This window comes from Apodemus sylvaticus, chromosome 4, assembly GCF_947179515.1.
Source record: "Apodemus sylvaticus chromosome 4, mApoSyl1.1, whole genome shotgun sequence".
NCBI lineage: Eukaryota > Metazoa > Chordata > Mammalia > Rodentia > Muridae > Apodemus > Apodemus sylvaticus.
The window spans coordinates 25,143,312-25,161,967 of record NC_067475.1 but is presented as its reverse complement, the minus strand read 5'-3'; the positions used below and the strand labels follow the sequence as shown (position 1 = coordinate 25,161,967).

The window sequence follows — 18,656 nt, the reverse complement described above, 5'->3', positions numbered from 1 at the left end:
AGCATAAGCTGCTAGTACTACAGAAGCTTATGAGGAATAGTTCACATTCATAGTATACATGAACAGAGTATAGCACTCTGTCCCTGGGTCCCAGAGGCAAAACGACTTAAGTCCATTTCCAATATACTTTGTTAATTGACACAAACTAGAGTTACCTGGGAAAATGGAGTTTCAGTTGAGGAATTATCTCCATCAAACTAGTCTATGGGTGTCACTATGAGTATTTTTCTGATTGACACGGAAGGTCCAGTGCTTTGTGGGCAGTACCATCCCTGGAAAGGTGAGTCTGGGGAGTTCAAGGAAGGTAGGTGAACAAGCCAAGGGAAGCAAGTCAGTTAACACCATGGCTTCTGCTTCCGTTCCCCAGGCTCCTGCCGCAAGCTCTTGCCCTGTCTCCATCAGTGAGGGACCACCACCTGCAAAGTCAAAATAAGCCCTGTATTCCCTAGCGTTTTATGTTAGCAACAGAAAAGCAAACTAGGAGCTCACATTACTCTAAAAATTTATCAGTTCCTTAGCTTGGAGCTAGGAGCCTTATGTCTCATATTTCTATAACATGTGATGCTGAGTGAGCCTTGTTCATGGAACAAAAGATAATTCAAGTCATAAAAAACTCACTGCACTATGAGACAAAATATACATAAAATATAATCATCTCAATGAATGCAAACAAAGGCTGTCACAAAATCCAATGCTTCTTCTTGAAAGAAACACTCATCAAAATGGGTAAAGGGAAATTCCATCAACAATGGATTTAGGGGGGAAAAAGATGCCTGCAGCTGACTTCATACTTAGAGGAGAAAAGTGTTAAGCTTCGAGTCTAAACTCAGGAATTAAGCAAGGGTGCCAGCCTGACTCTTTAACAGAGCACTCAGTGTCCAGAGCAATTAGACAAGGAAAGAAAAAATAGGAAAAATAAAAGGGAAACCAGCTCTGATCTGAGAGGGTGGAGTCTGTATATAAAATAATCCCAAACAAAAAAGAACAGACTGAAATGAAAGGCAGGGCTAATAGATTAGTTTAGCAGATGCAGAGGCCACAACATCAACGATTTTATTTTGCACTGATAACTAATGATCTCTAGAGGAAATTAAGAAGACAAAATTATGCTAAACATGTCTAAAATAATGAAATACATAGGAATAAATATAATCAAGAAAATTATAACTTTTCTCAACTATTTGTTGAGATATTTAGACTTTGGATCTGTTGAATTTCATGATATGATTTTTTTTATTTGCAAGATTTTTATAATAAGGTTTTGATTGAAGCAATGTTGAAATCTGATACTCAAGCCTATAAAGACTGCTGAATCTAATGGATATCAAAGGACCACAGAAAGCTAATTATTTTCATATGGACAAGCACTCTGTAATATATCATGGACTTGATTTTTAAAAAGTCTCAACATCTTAGATAAGTTGTTAAAAAAGTTATCCAGTATTGAATTTATAGCAGCACTGTAGTGGTATCTAACTCCAAAATGCATGGAAAGAGAACAGAGGTTAAGATCTGATTGTCTAAGCAACCAATCTCAAGAAATTGGGGTTAAAAAAAAGAAAGAAGGTAGAAAATGATAAAAAAGAAACATGAAACTAATGAATCAAAATAAAAAAGCAACAAAGTAGATGAATAAACTATAAAGTTGTGGTTTTGAAGGTGACATGGCAATAGAAGCTTGGGGGAAAAAGACAACAAAGAAGGAGACCTAGGAAAGAAACAATCATTTGAAACATCCTGGGCCCCAGTGACCCAAAGACCCAAATGCATGTAAGGAAACTCCTGGAAGAAAGTGATGAAGGCAGGCAAAAAATGTTTCCCCAATACAACTAAAAACAACACACAAGTAGATTCAGGAAGCATGATGAACACAAAATAGAAAACAGAAAGAAACCACACTAAAAGGTAAAGAGAAAATCTTGAAATAAGCTCTTGGGAAAAAATGACACATTAAGTAAAGGAACACGGGAAATGACAGCATCGCTTCTTCAGGAAGAAGGCCTGCCAGAAAACAAGAGCGAAATCTTCCCTACAGAAGGGGAAACTGTCACCCTCGGGTTCTGTGGAGACTCTTACAGACATGCAGAACTGAGACATTTTATTATGAGTAAAAACAGTGCCAGACAGAAATTCAGGAAAGAGCTCTGAGAGTGGGGAACTCATGCATAGATACAAAAAGCGTTTACCTCATTTCAGTCTCTTCAATGGAGAATTGATTGTTTGGCTAAAACATAACAAGTACCTTTGAGGCACGGCATACATGTAAACAATATGTAGAACAATATGAGTATATGCAAACAATATGAGTTTGAGAGAGGTAACTATATTGTTGTAAACTCAATAATGGAGGCATTGTAATCCTAACAGAAATCTCAATCCGGTACTGGATAGTCGACTCAGGCCTGCGTACCACCTACCCAAACTCCATCGGCAGCGCCTGCATCAGTCAGCTCAAAACTCGACTTCAGGGGTATCCAGTGCCCTCTCTGGCTTCTTCTAACAATTGTGCACATGTGCACATACCCATAAACAGACACACACATACATATATATAATTAACATGATTTTATTAAATGATCAATCCAAAATGAGTTGAATAGACATGAAATTTAATACAAATGTCAGGCTTTTTAGCTTTAAATCAAGTACTGTGGTAACAGAAATGATATATGACATAAAATGGCTTAAACATTTTTCTTATAAAAGTAGATCTTAAATGGAACCAAAATATGGCCCAACTACACTCAGAATTTAAAACTGGATACCAATATGCCTCAAACTATTCCATAAAATAGAAAAAGAAGGAACACTACCTAATTCACTCTATGAAGCCACAATTACTCTGATATCTAAACCAGAATTAAACAATAAAAAGTTTAAATATAAATAAACAGAGAGTTTAAAAATGGAGGAAGATGTCCCCACATTGCAGGAGTTCGGTTCAGTTTATTCAGTGCACTAAACATCTCATTCACCTGTATGAAAAGGTCTAACCTTTGACACATTTTTGACGACAGACTGGTGACATGAGAAGGTTTTTGGTATATGTTAGTCCTAGACTCTGGCTAAATACCTAGATAATGTGTGTGCATCTCTTTGTTAGAGCAAAGATTTCCTAACCTGCATGTTCCCTTTGCTATCTCACAAAACCTGAATTGCCTTTCATGTACAATGGTCCAGAGTGCAATTGGTCATTCCCCAACTAAAGAAAGAAAGTTTGTGCTGTGAAATAAAATCTGACACTTGAATTTTTAGGCATTCTATCTAAAAACAGAAAGTGTGTGTTAGGGGGGAAAGGGAGTTTGTTATGGGGAGTGTTGAAATTTAGACTACTTAGTTCTAAAGAAGCTTGATGAAACATGTAAAACATTTTCAATAAAACAAAATTAGCTGCAAAACTATCTACAAAAAATAAATCCCTTGGTATGAAAACCAGAAAATATGAATGAATGGATATCTCAACTTTGAAAAATTACCGTTAAGTAATTTATGTTCAGAGAAGTTTTAACAGGTGCACGATGGCACTAAATGTGCTATATCATACAAAGGAAATTATTCTACTAGCTAGTGGGGAACTAATGAATACCATGGAGTGAGCATTTCCTGGAGTCTAAATGAACTCTAGTGCTCTCATAGGTTACCAAGATCACCCCTTCCCTCTGAAGTATAAAGCCATCCTCCATGGCTCACGTCTGTGAATGAACTGTGTCTGTGGTCCCTGGTTCATGGGAATGGAGGTGGGAATTTCTGGTTGCTTTCATTCACGAGGCTTAGAAGCAGGTCTGTATTCATATCCTACTGAAGAACGCTTTTATTCTTAGTTTCAGTGAAATACTTTGCAGTCCTTTACATTGGATTAGGAGATGAGCCGTTAGAGAGGTGGTTCTTAACCTTCCTAGTGCTGTGACCCTTTAATACAGTTGTTCCTCACATTGTGGTGACTCCCAGTCCTAAAATTATTTTTGTTGCCACTTTATAATTGTAATTTTGTTACTGTTGATCATAATACTGTGTTTTCCAACAGTCTTAAATGACCCGTATGAAAAGGTCATTCAACTCCCAAAGAGGTTGCTACTCCCAGGTTGAGAACCACTGCATTAGACTGTTAGTTTGCTGGGGACTGTTATGGCAGTATTTATAGGGTACACACAGAGATTTTATAGAATCGTAATAGTATAACTATGGAAAAAGGACAATATTTTCTTCCACCATTTTTTAACATACAAATTTCAAATTACTCTATCTTTAGCTTGTATTGTGTTAGGAAGTTTGATTTTTAAAGTTCCTCTTAGAGTCACTGACTTGAATTAACTTTTAAAAATTGTTAAATGAATTTTGGCTCAAGATTAGGCCAGAATTTAAGCAAAAGTCTCATGTATAATTATGCCATTTTGTACAATTTACTTATATGCTGTGGCAGACATAACATTAATAGTTATCAAACCTAGGCATCATACAACTGTAGAATGTTGAAGATACTCTTTGTCCTGAAGTACAAAAGACTCAACTCTTTACATAAAAATAAACACACACACCCAACTCAATTAAATAAACATGCCTTCCTGTTTAATAAATGGTAAAGTTATATGTATAGCAGAGTAATAATTAAAATTCCTTTCTCTTTTATTTATTAACACTAGCTGGTTTTTTGCATGTCCATTTTATATAGTGATGTACCTGCAGCTGTATAAAAAGTTCACAGTCAATAAAAGGACATCCCAGCGATTTACCCCCTCATAATTCTAATATCAGAAAATCTGTAGTCAGGTTTGCATCAGGGTTCAGTCTACAGGCCTAGAATGGGTTCTCCCTCCCTTCTGGCTCACTGCTGGCTGCTCACAGGTACCTTGGCTTGTAGTATGTTACACATGTGCTTACCTTTATGCCACCTTTGGCTTGGGTGTCTGCACATCAGTTTCTGCATATGCTCTCCTACCCAGACTGCGCTTGTAGTTTCATTAAGTCACCTGTTATGGATCCAAAGCCTTCCCTAATCTACAAGAATCACACCTCAAGATCGCAACTAAATTATTATTACATGGTTTCTTTTTTTTTTTCAAATAAGGCCATAGATTTCATATCCATAAAGCTTTTGGAGTGATGTCATCAAGAAACCCACCTCTGACCAGGGACTTGTAGAGGACCTCACTGTACCCAGTTTTGTGTTCAAGCATTCATCATTTCTATATAGCTCTGTTTTCCTGGGCACTGATATGTGGTTCAAAAGAAATGCTAGTAACAGTGATGTTTCTGTAGACCAGCATCTGATGTGCACTGGTATTGCCTGTAAATCTATTAATCTTTTCATCCTGGGTTTTAAGTTTGGGACTAAGGTGTTGAAAATGTGGCATTCTCTTTTCTCATTCCCTGGGATGTTGTGGTTTATGTCCCATGTATGTCCCACAAACTCTTATCTTAAAAGCTTGGTCCTCACACAGCAATGAGCAAAGGTTGGACTTCTGGGTGGTGATCAGCTCATGACGGCTCTTGCTTCAGGAGAGTGTGTCACATTTGTGGGTGGCTTTGCTGAAATGGCCTTTGTCAGCTTGTCTCATTATGTTCCACCATGACATGTTGCCTCACCACAGATCAAAGTAACACAGCCAAGTGCCTGTGCACTGCTGCCTGAGAAACCGTGAGCCAAAACATCCCTGCCTTGATTTCTCTTAGGGAGTTTGTCACACTTAGTTACAACTGTGTACATTTTATTAGTGTCTGAGAACAGATAGGAGAGAGGAACATATAGAGCACAGAAAGGTAAATGGTATTGGATGAGTCCAACACATGGCTTGTGGCTCACACATATTGCCGAGAATACAGCTGAACAGACAGTTGTTAAATACTTAAACCATTATGAGACGTTTCTGAGATCATTTTCTTAAACTTTAACTCAGTTGAGCAGAGATTCTTAAATGTAGATATTCTTAAATGCCATGTAACAATATCAGCAGATAGGTAGAAGAAGTGAATTCAGTGTTTATAACTAGATAGGAAAGAGAAAGCCTAGATGTGGCCAGAAATTAATGAGAGAGAGAGAGAGAGAGAGAGAGAGAGAGAGAGAGAGAGATCATTCTTTCTCCCTAGAATTAAGTCTGACATAGCTAAGGAAAGAGAATGGTGAGCAGGAGTATGGATTGATGGTAAATTGCAAATAAACTACATGTAATGAGTAAATTTATTTGGAAATCTATTTATCATTTATGAATGTTATCATTAATAATCTATACTATAACTATTATGCATGTCTACTTTTTAATGATAACATTTATATACAATGAATGGATTACCAAATAAATTTCCTTATCACATAATTATTTATAGTTTGTTATGTAGCTTACATTTATACAAAAAAAGAGTATATTTCACAATATCCAAGTAGACATTTTAGAGGTGCTACCATGAGAATAGACTACACCCAAGTGTTTGTTCTTCAAAGCACCACACCTTCTTAAAGCAAACAGTGGTGCTTTAAGCAAGTTGGGTTAGTGGTTATGAGTAATGAGCCACAATTCAAAATGCTTAGCTAATAAAAAATTAAATGCAAACATTTATTTGTGCTGTGGCCATTGGTCAACTGTGAAGCTTCTCTGAGCCTTGGGCTTTTCATCAAGAGTGTTTAAAAGAATAAATCTGGGATGAGGAGATTGCTCACTGGGTAAACCACTTGCTCTGTAAGCAGAGGACCTGTGAAGAGACCCCCCCACCACCCTCAACATCCAGCATAATTGTAAACAACTCTACCATGGGGCTGAGAGGAAAAGAGAGGCAACTCCCTGAGTTTGCTCCACAGTCATTCTATCAGTCAGTGGCTCCAGGTCAACCAGTGAGAAACTTTGTCTCAAACACTAAAGTGGAGAGCAATTGGCAAGACACCCAACATCAACTTTTAGGCACGCACATGGACAAGCACACTGAAACACACAACATACACATACCATGTACACACACACACACACACACACATACCCCATACTCACATAAACTGCATCCTCATAGCATTCTTATAAACATTAAAATGAAAGGAAATAACATCCTTATTGAATGTCCCTTTCAAACCATCATAAAGAATCCTTCTCATGCCATACGATTATCCCACAATTCAGAAAACATTAATTTATCTGAGTCAATGTTACTTTATGAACTGTTCCTTTTATCTGAGCCACTCACAAGGATTTAACCATAACTTTCTTCTTTTTCGGGCTAACTACTTGCTATCATTTGCTGTGGGTACCAACAGGAGGAATCCAGAGAGCTATCATCTTAGCCACGTGCCCTAGATTAGACAAACCAAAAATAATCACATGTCCATGCCTAGTGTCTCAGTATCAGATGACAGAATACAATGTAAATTGGTCATAACTTATTTTACAGTAGAAATAAACAATCATATATAAAAATAGCTCTTTATATTCCTTCTCTTGTATTTAGCATCACATTTATGCCACTATTGTTTATTATCAGAAAACACGCTCTCTTGTAGGAAGGAAGCAAAGTTATTTGTTGTATTGCTGGTAAAGCTGTCTGATTCAAATGATAATGTTTAAGATGAGCATCGGAAATATATTTGCAGTTGTCAAGACCACAATTTGATAGTACAGGATTAAATTCGACAACAGACTTCAACAGTTCGGTCTTTGACTGATCTTCCAACTGTGAGATATTAACATCCCATATGCGTTTGAGAATTGACTTGCCTCATTTCCTCTACAGGTCCAAGTGTGGCCTTCTGACAGCACATATGTGTCCTCACAGTTATAAATACAAACCAGAGATACTCACATTTACCCATATGCCATAGCACCCATTTGCACTGAGAGTTTTATATTCTCCAAACTGGGTCTAGGTTTGAATGCTGTATACATTTACAACAGTTTGTTATCCTCAAACTATTTCCTCTGTTTCAACAAAGGGACACACATTCCTTTCTTGTTTTGCTTTGTTTTGTTTTCAAATGTTGGCGATCAGAGCCAGGCATTGCACTTGCTGGGCAAGCACTCTTCCACTCAGCTATACCCCAAATCCTGATTTATTAGGAGATGATCTCACTAAGGAGCTCAGACTAATCTCAAACTTATGATCCTCCTGCCTCAGCTTTCCGAGTGCTGGAGTCATATTTCTAAGTGCTATGCCATTATGCACAGACGTATTCTATTTCTGATTAACATTTGACATCTGTAGAACTTTGTCCTCAGTATTTTATTCCTCCATGTGCATTCATAGGTATGGGCCTTGACCCCGGGCTATTCAGTATAATGAGATGAATTGATGTGTTTCTTTACATTCCAGAAAAGTTTCAGGGCACAGTTACATTTCTTATCTGTTTTACTTTCACACAAATTTATTATGTATTTTATAGGCTAAAAAAAATCAAATAAAGGAGAATGTGAAAGTTTTGTCTGATGCAAGCTTAAAACATTTTATTCTGAAATAAGTCTATCAAGGAGGAAAGGGTGTGACCTGATAGTAATAAAAAGAACAAAGGGTTTTGATTTTCTTTATATTCTAATCCTATCTGCTACTAAATATTTTAACTGCATCTTCCAAATGCAGCATTATGCCACTTTCAAAAGTATTTTAATTAGTTATCAAAACCAGGAATTAATTATGTAAGCTATATACTTATAATGTTTAAGAGGAGAAAAACTGTCTAGTTCAGTAAGAGTAGATGGATTTGAAACCAAAGCACTAAGCTGTCATTGTGGATTCCACCTTTAAGAAAGCAAGTTAATTTCTCTCAGCTAATATTTGCAGATCTGAAAGATGGGAATAATATCTCTCATAAATATCAAATTTACAATCCATTATTCTTTTCTATCTACTAGAGACATACTATGCCATGTCCAGGTAACAGGTATTGGAATTACAGCTCTATAGAAGACAGGAAATCTATTCTCAGGGTGACATCAGACTGTAAGCAAGTTTTCAAGCAGAAAGTAAATGTTACTGTAGTAATAAATTTGAAGTGGAGCCAAAAAAGGTCAGGGTGTGCACCTTTCAAGACTGGTGTGAAAGGGTGTGCAGAGACAGTTTAGGGTGGTGACTTGAGAGAACACTAAGACATACAAAAGAAGAAGAGAAACCCAGGTCTGGAAGAACCCTGTGTCTTTGAACCTTTGGTTTATTAACACAAGGTACAAGGTGGAGCAGAGTTAAAGAGGGGGATGATGGGTCAGAGAACAGAGGAGCGAGCCTAGGGTTCCTGACTTCCTAGGAAGACTGACCAGCCACAGTAGGGAACAGAATGAGCCAGGGCTAGCTTTTAAGAGATTTTGCTAGGAGCTCTTGGAAACTTGATAGACAGCAGAGCAAGTGCTGGGAAAGACTGAGTATACCCAGGAAGCAAATAATTTTGTGAACGTTGTTCTTAGGCTTCTGTTTGTTTCAGAAGTATTTTCTATACTTTTCACAGAGCAAATCCTCTTCACGGGCCATGTCTTCAAAGTCACTGAAGGGACTTTTTATGATGATTTTTTAAAGCGACTATCCTTGTTGGCATCCGCCCTGGACTGTAGACAGCATCCAGGAACACCATAAGTTTTTAGTGTATCTTTTTGACTCTTCTTGCAGCTTCCCAGGTAACATCAGGTCTTAGTAAGACAATAGCACAGGATACCCCCTTTCATACAGGAATTAAAGTACTTATGGTTCGTTTTGTTATATTTAGGTATTCCATGAGTAAAAATATGTAAAAATGACCTATGGTGGGAAACTAGAAATGCAAAATATGAACTACTTCGTATTTTTCTAAATGCAAATTGTAAAAATACAATTCCACCCTTTCCTTGGGTATTGTGAATGACTGAATTCGCACTGAAAAACAGAGCTGACAACTTGGAACAGCCATTTTACAGTACACAAAGCCTAAGAAGTGTGTTCCTTTAAGAGGAAGTTACAAGTCAAATGATTTGTAGTCATGACAATGCCATGTTTAAACTGTTGCTTAAAAATTAGAAAAAGTTCTTTGATTCTTGCTCTGAAATTTCCTGCAAACATAAGACTCTGTTATCTGGTGAAATAAATGAATCTGAAAAAAGTTGATGTCTATAACAGCTACCACTGAAAAAAGAACTGTAAAGCCAGATATTATATTCAACATTTAATTTTAGTGTTTTTATTTTTCCCTGAAAGCTGAGAATCAGAGTTCAATCAGGACAACAGAAATATCAGGTAAGTTCATTTTCTCTTCTAAGAGCATTCATCAGAACATGCCAAAAAATGAGACCATTTAGGAGTGCATATGCAAGCTTGCAAGGATGGTGAGTTAGAAAACAGTACAAGACAACTAAATATCAGAAGGGTTTGAGTTTAAAATACTGAAACTAGAAATATCTAGGATATGCCAGAGGACTATGATAGAGGTAAGTAGAGCCAGGCTTGAGAAAGAAACCTATAGATGTCTCTCCCCAGTTCTGGCTGTATCGGTCAGTGTTTCCTCTCAAAGGAGTACAATGTCTTTACCTACTTTGCACAAAATCTGGTCCTGACATCCAAAAAGAGGTTGTAATTAACAGTTTGAACCTGCAGTGGTAATACCAAGGATATCCCATGTCTGGACACCTGACTTTTATTCTAAATTAGCATTCAGTAATGGAGGAATGGAAACTCTAAGGAGACCCATGGGATAGGGAAGATGGTAAGGCTGAGTGCTCTTTGACCTTCTGCATCTATAGAGGACCGTGACCTTCCTTTTTTCTCCCTGTTACTAACACAGATGACAAATCTTAGAGATCCTCATTCCTTGTGACCTTTAGTTAAAACAGAATTAGAAGATGGGACCAAGATGATTCAGTGAGTGATGTGTTTTTCCATGTTGTAACATGAAAATAATCATATAGTCAGAAGACATGTTTGTATTTTCTACTCAATAGAGGAAGTTACTATGCAATGGGTAGCTTCTTCATACATGTGCAACATGAATTTATATACAGTTTCTAAATCAGGAGAAAGTCTAACTATAGTGGACAATGGTTCAATATATTAAAAGGCTTCAAATCAAATACGATGTCATGCTAAATATGGAGAATCATATATTTAATCAACTACTACCAACCAAGACAGCCAATAAGCATTCATTTTATTTCCATTATCTATAACACTAAGAAAGATTTGGAGCCTACCATTAAAAGGTCACTTAGCGAGATTGGTCAGTATCATAAATAGCTATAATAGCCTACCAGTCATGTAAATATAAAGTGGCTCATCCCAGGTGAGCTTCAGGCGACTTTATGAATGGTCAAATGAGGCTCACATACCTTATGAACGAAAAGAATCTAGGGGAAAAAGATCAAGAGTCCATCAGGGAAGTGACCTTCAAAACTCAAACTGCCAGATTACCCTACCTATTGATTTCTGGATGAGCTCAGAGCTAATAAAGACACGAAGGGAGCCATTAAAAACTTGTGTGAGGTATGGATTCCCTAGAGGTACAGACATAACATCACACGACATTACAATTTTAATCAATGCTAGAATTTGCCTTTTCGTAGCCTTATTATTCTCAAAGCTGAACTTTCTATTCCTTTGACAAGAGAACTCATTCCTGTGACTCCTGGCAGGAAGAACACACTTCAAGGGATGGTCCCATGCCCGATGCAAATTGGCATTAATGGGTTATTTTTAAAGAATGAAGTTGTGGAGATAAGGAGGTGGGGCTGTCTCTGGAAGGAATTGTGGGGAAGAGTTGGAGTAAATACAATCAAAATTCATTGTATAAAATTCTTAAATATTAATAACCGCTTAAAATATCCCTGAGTGAAAGTGAATATAATGTGTCTCACTATATTGGAGGAAATAAACATCATCTTCTCTAGTATTTTATAAAACACAGCTATTTATCTCAATTGTCCAGATAAATATAGCTAATAGGATATGTATATATAAAGATATTTAGAAGAATTGTGGAGTCTGAAATTTTATGTGACCCCCACAGTGAATAAGCCAAAGTCCCAACAAGCTGACAGTGCAGCAGCCTAAGTTCCTGGATGTAGCAGCCAGGGATTCTGACATAGAAACCAGGGATCCTGAGGATGTGGCTTCAGGCAACACAGAAAAAGGTTTGAGGAGATGCCTCAAAGATCAAGGCTTTTGTTTAACAAATGTTAAGGATCTGAACTCAGTTTCGCATAAGCCATATAAGAACAAATGCCATAGTGCATATCTGTAATCTCAGTGTATTTATGACGAAACTGGAGCCTGTAACAGAGTGATCTCCAGAAGCTCACTGGCCAGCCAGCCTGACACACGGAGAAACTAAGCAAAATACCCTGTCCCAAGCAAGACAGAAGATAAGGATGCACCCTCAAGATTGTCCTCTGAGATCTGTATAGGCCATATGTCGGTAACCATCACAGTAGAGTCTCTGTACCCCTCTAGTATTTAGCACAACTTATAAAGAATGTGGAAAAAAGATAGCCTTTTCAACAAATGGTGCTGGTTCAACTGGAGGTCAGCAAGCAGAAGAATGCGAATTGATCCATTCTTATCTTCTTGTTCTAAGTTCAACTCTAAGTGGATCAAGGACTTCCACATAAAACCAGACACACTGAAACTAATAGAAAAGAAACTGGGGAAAACCCTTGAGGACATGAGCACAGGGGAAAAGTTCCTGAACAGAACACCAATAGCTTATGCTCTAAGATCAAGAATTGACAAATGGGATCTCATAAAATTACAAAGGTTTTGTAAGGCAAAGGACACTGTCAAAAGGACAAAACGGCAACCAACAAATTGGGAAAAGATCTTCACCAACCCTACATCTGATAGAGGGCTAATATCTAATATATACAAAGAACTCAAGAAGTTAGACCCCAGAGACCCAAATAACCCTATTAAAAAAATGGAGTACAGATCTAAATAAAGAATTTTCACCTGAAGAAATTCAGATGACCCAGAAGCACCTTAAGAAGTGCTCAACATCATTAGTCATTAGGGAAATACAAATCAAAACAACCCTGAGATTTCACCTTACACCAGTCAGAATGACTAAGGTTAAAAACACAGGAGACAGCAGGTGTTGGCAAGGATGTGGAGAAAGAGGAACACTCCTCCACTGCTGGTGGGATTGTAAGATGGTACAACCACTTTGGAAATCAGTCTGGCAGTTCCTCGGAAAACTGGACATGACACTTCCGGAGGACCCTGCTATACCTCTCCTGGGCATATACCCAGAAGATTCCCCAGCATGCAATAAGGACACATGCTCCACTGTGTTCATAGCAGCCTTATTTATAATAGCCAAAAGCTGGAAAGAACCCAGATATCCCTCAATGGAGGAATGGATACAGAAAATGTGGTATATATTCACAATGGAGTACTATTCAGCAATTAAAAACAATGAATTCATAAATTTTTTAGGCAAATGGAGGGAACTGGAAAATATCATTCCAAACAAGGTAACACAATCACAAAAGAATATACATGGAATGCAATCATTGATAAGTGGGTATTAATTAGCCCTGAAACTCTGAATACTGAAGATACAATTAGCATATCAAATGATTCCCATAAAGAAGGAAGAAGGGGGCCCTAATCCTGGAAAGCCTTGATCCAGCATTGTAGGGGAGCACCAGGACAGAGAAAAGGGAGGGGGAAAGATAGGAGAATGGATGGAGAGAAGAGGACTTATGGGACATATGGGGAGGGGGGAACTGGGAAAGGGGAAACTTTTGGAATGTAAACAAAGAATATAGAAATAAAAATATAGAGATAGAGGGGCGGCGGCGGCGGCAGCAGCGGCAGCAGTGGCTGCTCCAGCTGAAGGGCCATCAGCAGTGGAACCAAGGCGTCACAGGGACCAGTTAGGCCCTGCGCCCTACGACCACTGACCTTCGCTGACCAGCCGGACAGCAAGCAGCTGCAGTTGTGCGGCGCCTTTCCTGCACGGAGGCCACTTCAGAACTCGGCCTCCCACCAGTCAGGAGAGGAGCATCCATCTTGGCTCCGTACTCCAGGAATCGGACAGACTGAGGTACACAAACATAATCCGAGGCCAACACCGCGGTGGTCTGAGCCCGACGGGCGTTGGCCTGCACCCAGGCCCTGGGCGGGTCGGGGGGCCATCGGGGTGCCAACCCAACCAGGAGGTTTTTTGCCCAGGCCTGCGAGCACGCCGCCGCCATTTTGCCTGCAGGGCGACAGAGAGCTCAGGCGGGCAGACCTGTAACAGGCATAGCCTAAGGCTAACAAAGCGGGGGTCCAGGCCCCAAAAGGCACAGGACTGACCCCAAGAACTGGGCGGCTTGGTGGGCCATCTGTGAGTCAACCCGCCCAGGTGATTGTTAGCAAAGCAGACTCTCCCGGCGCTTTCAGGGAGCGCGGGCGCGCACGCCCGCCATCCTAGTCACCTGGCAAACCCAATTAACAGTCAAAGCCATAGGGGAACTTTGCTCAGACCTTGGCCTCCCAGGCTTTTGCCTGGACTCAGGGACTGGGCGGCCAGGCTAACCTTGTGTGCGACAGCCCGGTTGGCAGATCGGCTGCCCAGCAGAGTGAGCGGAACACAGGGGAGGTCACAGTAGCATACACCATCGGCACTCCCTGGGAGTGCACACGGGCTCCATCTGCTCCACAGACACAATCTGGGGCAAGGCCTCAGGCAGAAGCCCTTAGCTCTACTCTCTCCGCTTCCGGATCCAGATCAGTCTGGGCGGCAGCATTACATCTCCAAGTCCTGCAAGTGGCTAGCTGGGCTTCCGGGCGGCCAGCTGGGAGAAGTCAGGGTGCTCCAGTGAATCCAGCGGGCCCCAGCGGGAGCCTTCGGGTGCCTGCTTTGGGATCTGAACAGCCTGGGCAGCAGCACACTGTCTACAAGCAGTGCAGGAGGTAAGCTGTGCACCAGAGGCCAACTGGGAAGGGGCAGCTTGCACTGGTGAGTCCAGCACTGACAAGATAAACTAACACCAGTGAGATCTAGATGGCAAAAGGCAAACGCAGGAACGTCACTAACAGAAATCAAGGCAATATGGCAACATCTGAACCCAATTCTCCTCTACCAACATGTCCTGGATACCCCATCACACCAGTAAAACAAGATTTGGATTTAAAATCACTGGTCATGATGCTGGTACAGGAACACATGAAGGTCATACATAAAGAAATTCAGGAGACAATGGATCAAAAGTTAGAAGCCCTTGCAAGGGAAACACAAAAATCATTGAAAGAAATCCAGGAGAATACAAAAGCCAACAAGGAGGAAATGCAAAAAACACTTAAAGAAATACAGGAGAACTTTGCTCAACAGGCTGAGGTCATGAAAGACGAAACACAAAAATCTCTTAAAGAAATACAGGAGAACTTTGGTCAACAGGCTGAGTTCATGAAAGAGAAAACACAAAAATCTCTTAAAGAATTACAGGAAAACACAAACATGCAAGTGAAGGAGCTAAGCAAAACCATCCAGGATCTAAAATCAGAAGTAGAAACAACTAAGAAAACTCAAAGGGAGACAACTTTGGAGATAGAAAGCCTTGGGAAGAAATCAGGGGACAGAGATACAAATATCAACAACAGAATACAAGAGATAGAAGAAAGAATCTCAGATGCTGAAGATTCCATAGAAACCATGGACTCAACAGTTAAAGAAAATGCAAAATGCAAAAAGCTTGTAACCCAAAATATCCAGGAAATCCAGGACACAATGAGAAGACCAAACCTAAGGATTATAGGCATAGAGGAGAGTGAAGATTTACAACTTAAAGGGCCAGCAAATATCTTCAATAAAATTATGGAAGAAAACTTCCCTAACCTAAAGAGAGAGATGCCCATGAATATACAAGAAGCCTACAGAACTCCAAACAGACTGGACCAGAACAGAAATACTTCCCGTCACATAATAATCAAAACACCAAATGTTCTAAACAAAGAAAGAATACTAAAGGCAGTAAGAGAAAAAGGCCAAGTAACATATAAAGGAAGACCTATCAGAATCACAGCAGACTTTTCACCTGAGACTATGAAGGCTAGAAGGTCCTGGGCAGATCTCATGCAGACTCTAAGAGAACACAAATGCCAACCAAAACTACTATATCCAGCAAAACTCTCAATCACCATAGATGGAGAAACTAAGATATTTCATGACAAAACCAAGTTTACCCAATATCTATCCACAAACCCGGCCCTAAAAAGGATAATAGGAGGACAACACCAATACAAGGAGGGAAACTTCACCCTGGAAAAAGCAAGATAGTAACCTTTCATCAAACCTAAAAGAAGTTAAGCATTCAAATTTAAAAAATAACGTCAAAAATGATAGGAAGTAACAATCACTATTCCTTAATATCTCTTAACATCAATGGACTTAATGCCCCAATAAAAAGACACAGACTAACTGAATGGATACGTAAACAGGACCCTACATTTTGCTGCTTACAGGAAACACACCTCAAGGTCAAAGACAAACACTACCTTAGAGTAAAAGGCTGGAAGACAATTTTACAAGCAAATGGTCTCAGGAAACAAGCTGGAGTAGCCATTTTAATATCAGATAAAATTGACTTTCAACCCAAAGTCATCAAAAGAGACCCTGAGGGACACTTCTTGCTGGTCAAAGGAAAAATACAAAAAGAAGAACTGTCAATCCTGAACATCTATGCCCCAAATGCAAGGGCACCCTCTTTTGTAAAAGAAACTTTATTAAAACTAAAAGCACACATTGCACCTAACACAATAATTGTGGGTGACTTCAACACTGCACTTTCCTCAATGGACCGATCAGGAAAACAGAAACTAAACAGGGACACAATGAAACTAATTGAAGCTTTGGACCAATTAGATTTAACAGATATATATAGAACATTCTATCCTAAAACAAAAGAATATACCTTTTTCTCAGCACCTCATGGTACCTTCTCCAAAATCGACCATATAATTGGTCACAAGACAGACCTCAACAAATATAAGAGGATCGAACTAATCCCATGCCTCCTATCTGATCACTATGGAGTAAAAGTGGTCTTCAATAGCAACAGAAACAACAGAAAGCCCACATACACGTGGAAACTGAACAATACTCTACTCAATGATACCTTGGTCAAGGAAGAAATAAAGAAAGAAATTAAAGACTTTTTAGAACACAATGAAAATGAAAACACAACATACCCAAATCTATGGGACACAATGAAAGCAGTGCTAAGAGGAAAACTCATAGCCCTGAGTGCCTCCAAAAAGAAAATGGAGAGAGCATACATTACCAGCTTAATGACACACCTGAAAGCCCTGGAACAAAAAGAAGCTATTTCGCCCAGGAGGAGTAGAAGGCAGGAAATCATCAAACTCAGGGCCCAAATCAATCAAGTAGAAACAAAGAGAACCATACAAAAAAATCAACAATACCAGGAGCTGGTTCTTTGAGAAAATCAACAAGATAGATAAACCCTTAGCCAGAATGACCAAAGGGCACAGAGAAAGTATCCAAATTAACAAACTTAGAAATGAAAAGGGAGATATAACAACGGAAACTGAGGAAATCCAAAAAATCATCAGATCCTACTACAAGAGCCTATACTCAACACAACTGGAGAATCTGGAGGAAATGGACAATTTCCTTGACAGATACCAAATACCAAAATTAAATCAGGACCAACTAGACCATCTAAACAGTCCCATAATGCCTAAAGAAATAGAAGGAGTCATAGAAAGTCTTCCAACCAAAAAAAGCACAGGACCAGATGGCTTCAGTGCAGAATTCTACCAGACCTTCAAAGAAGAGTTAACACCAATACTCTTCAAACTATTCCACAAAATAGAAACAGAAGGAACACTACCCAATTCCTTCTACGAAGCCACAATTACGCTGATACCAAAGCCACACAAAGATCCAACAAAGAAAGAGAACTTCAGACCAATTTCCCTTATGAACATCGATGCAAAAATACTCAATAAAATTCTTGCCAACCGAATCCAAGAACACATCAAAACGATCATCCACCATGATCAAGTAGGCTTTATCCCGGGAATGCAGGGTTGGTTCAATATACGGAAATCCATCAATACAATCCACTACATAAACAAACTCAAAGAACAAAACCACATGGTCATTTCATTGGATGCTGAAAAAGCATTTGACAAAATTCAGCATCCCTTCATGCTTAAAGTCTTGGAGAGAACAGGAATTCAAGGCCCATACCTAAACATAGTAAAAGCAATATACAGCAAACCGATAGCCAGCATCAAACTAAATGGAGAGAAACTTGAAGCAATCCCACTGAAATCAGGGACCAGACAAGGCTGCCCCCTTTCTCCTTATCTTTTCAATATTGTACTTGAGGTACTAGCTCGGGCAATTCGACAACATAAGGAGGTCAAAGGGATACAAATTGGAAAGGAAGAAGTCAAACTATCATTATTTGCAGATGACATGATCGTCTACCTAAGTGACCCAAAGAACTCCACTAGAGAGCTCCTACAGCTGATAAACAACTTCAGCAAAGTGGCAGGTTATAAAGTCAACTCAAGCAAATCAGTGGCCTTCCTATACTCAAAGGATAAGCAGGCTGAGAAAGAAATTAGGGAAATGACCCCCTTCACAATAGCCACAAACAGTATAAAGTATCTTGGGGTGACTCTTACCAAACATGTGAAAGATCTGTATGACAAGAACTTCAAGACTCTGAAGAAGGAAATGGAAGAAGACCTCAAAAAATGGGAAAACCTCCCATGCT

The 18,656-nt window shown here is 39.3% G+C and overlaps 1 protein-coding gene across 3 annotated transcripts in view; it reads left to right on the top strand.

Moving 5' to 3' along the window:
* Emcn (endomucin) overlaps positions 1-18,656 on the top strand; it is a 108,360-nt gene that overhangs the window by 64,180 nt on the left and 25,524 nt on the right. For 2 of the 3 annotated variants that reach the window (XM_052179164.1, XM_052179163.1), the window contains exon 5: positions 10,129-10,167. The exons of the other annotated variant lie outside the window; for it this stretch is intronic. In XM_052179164.1, the coding sequence (XP_052035124.1) occupies positions 10,129-10,167 (39 nt within the window). The remainder of the gene's footprint in view (positions 1-10,128; positions 10,168-18,656) is intronic. 3 annotated transcript variants of the gene reach the window in all.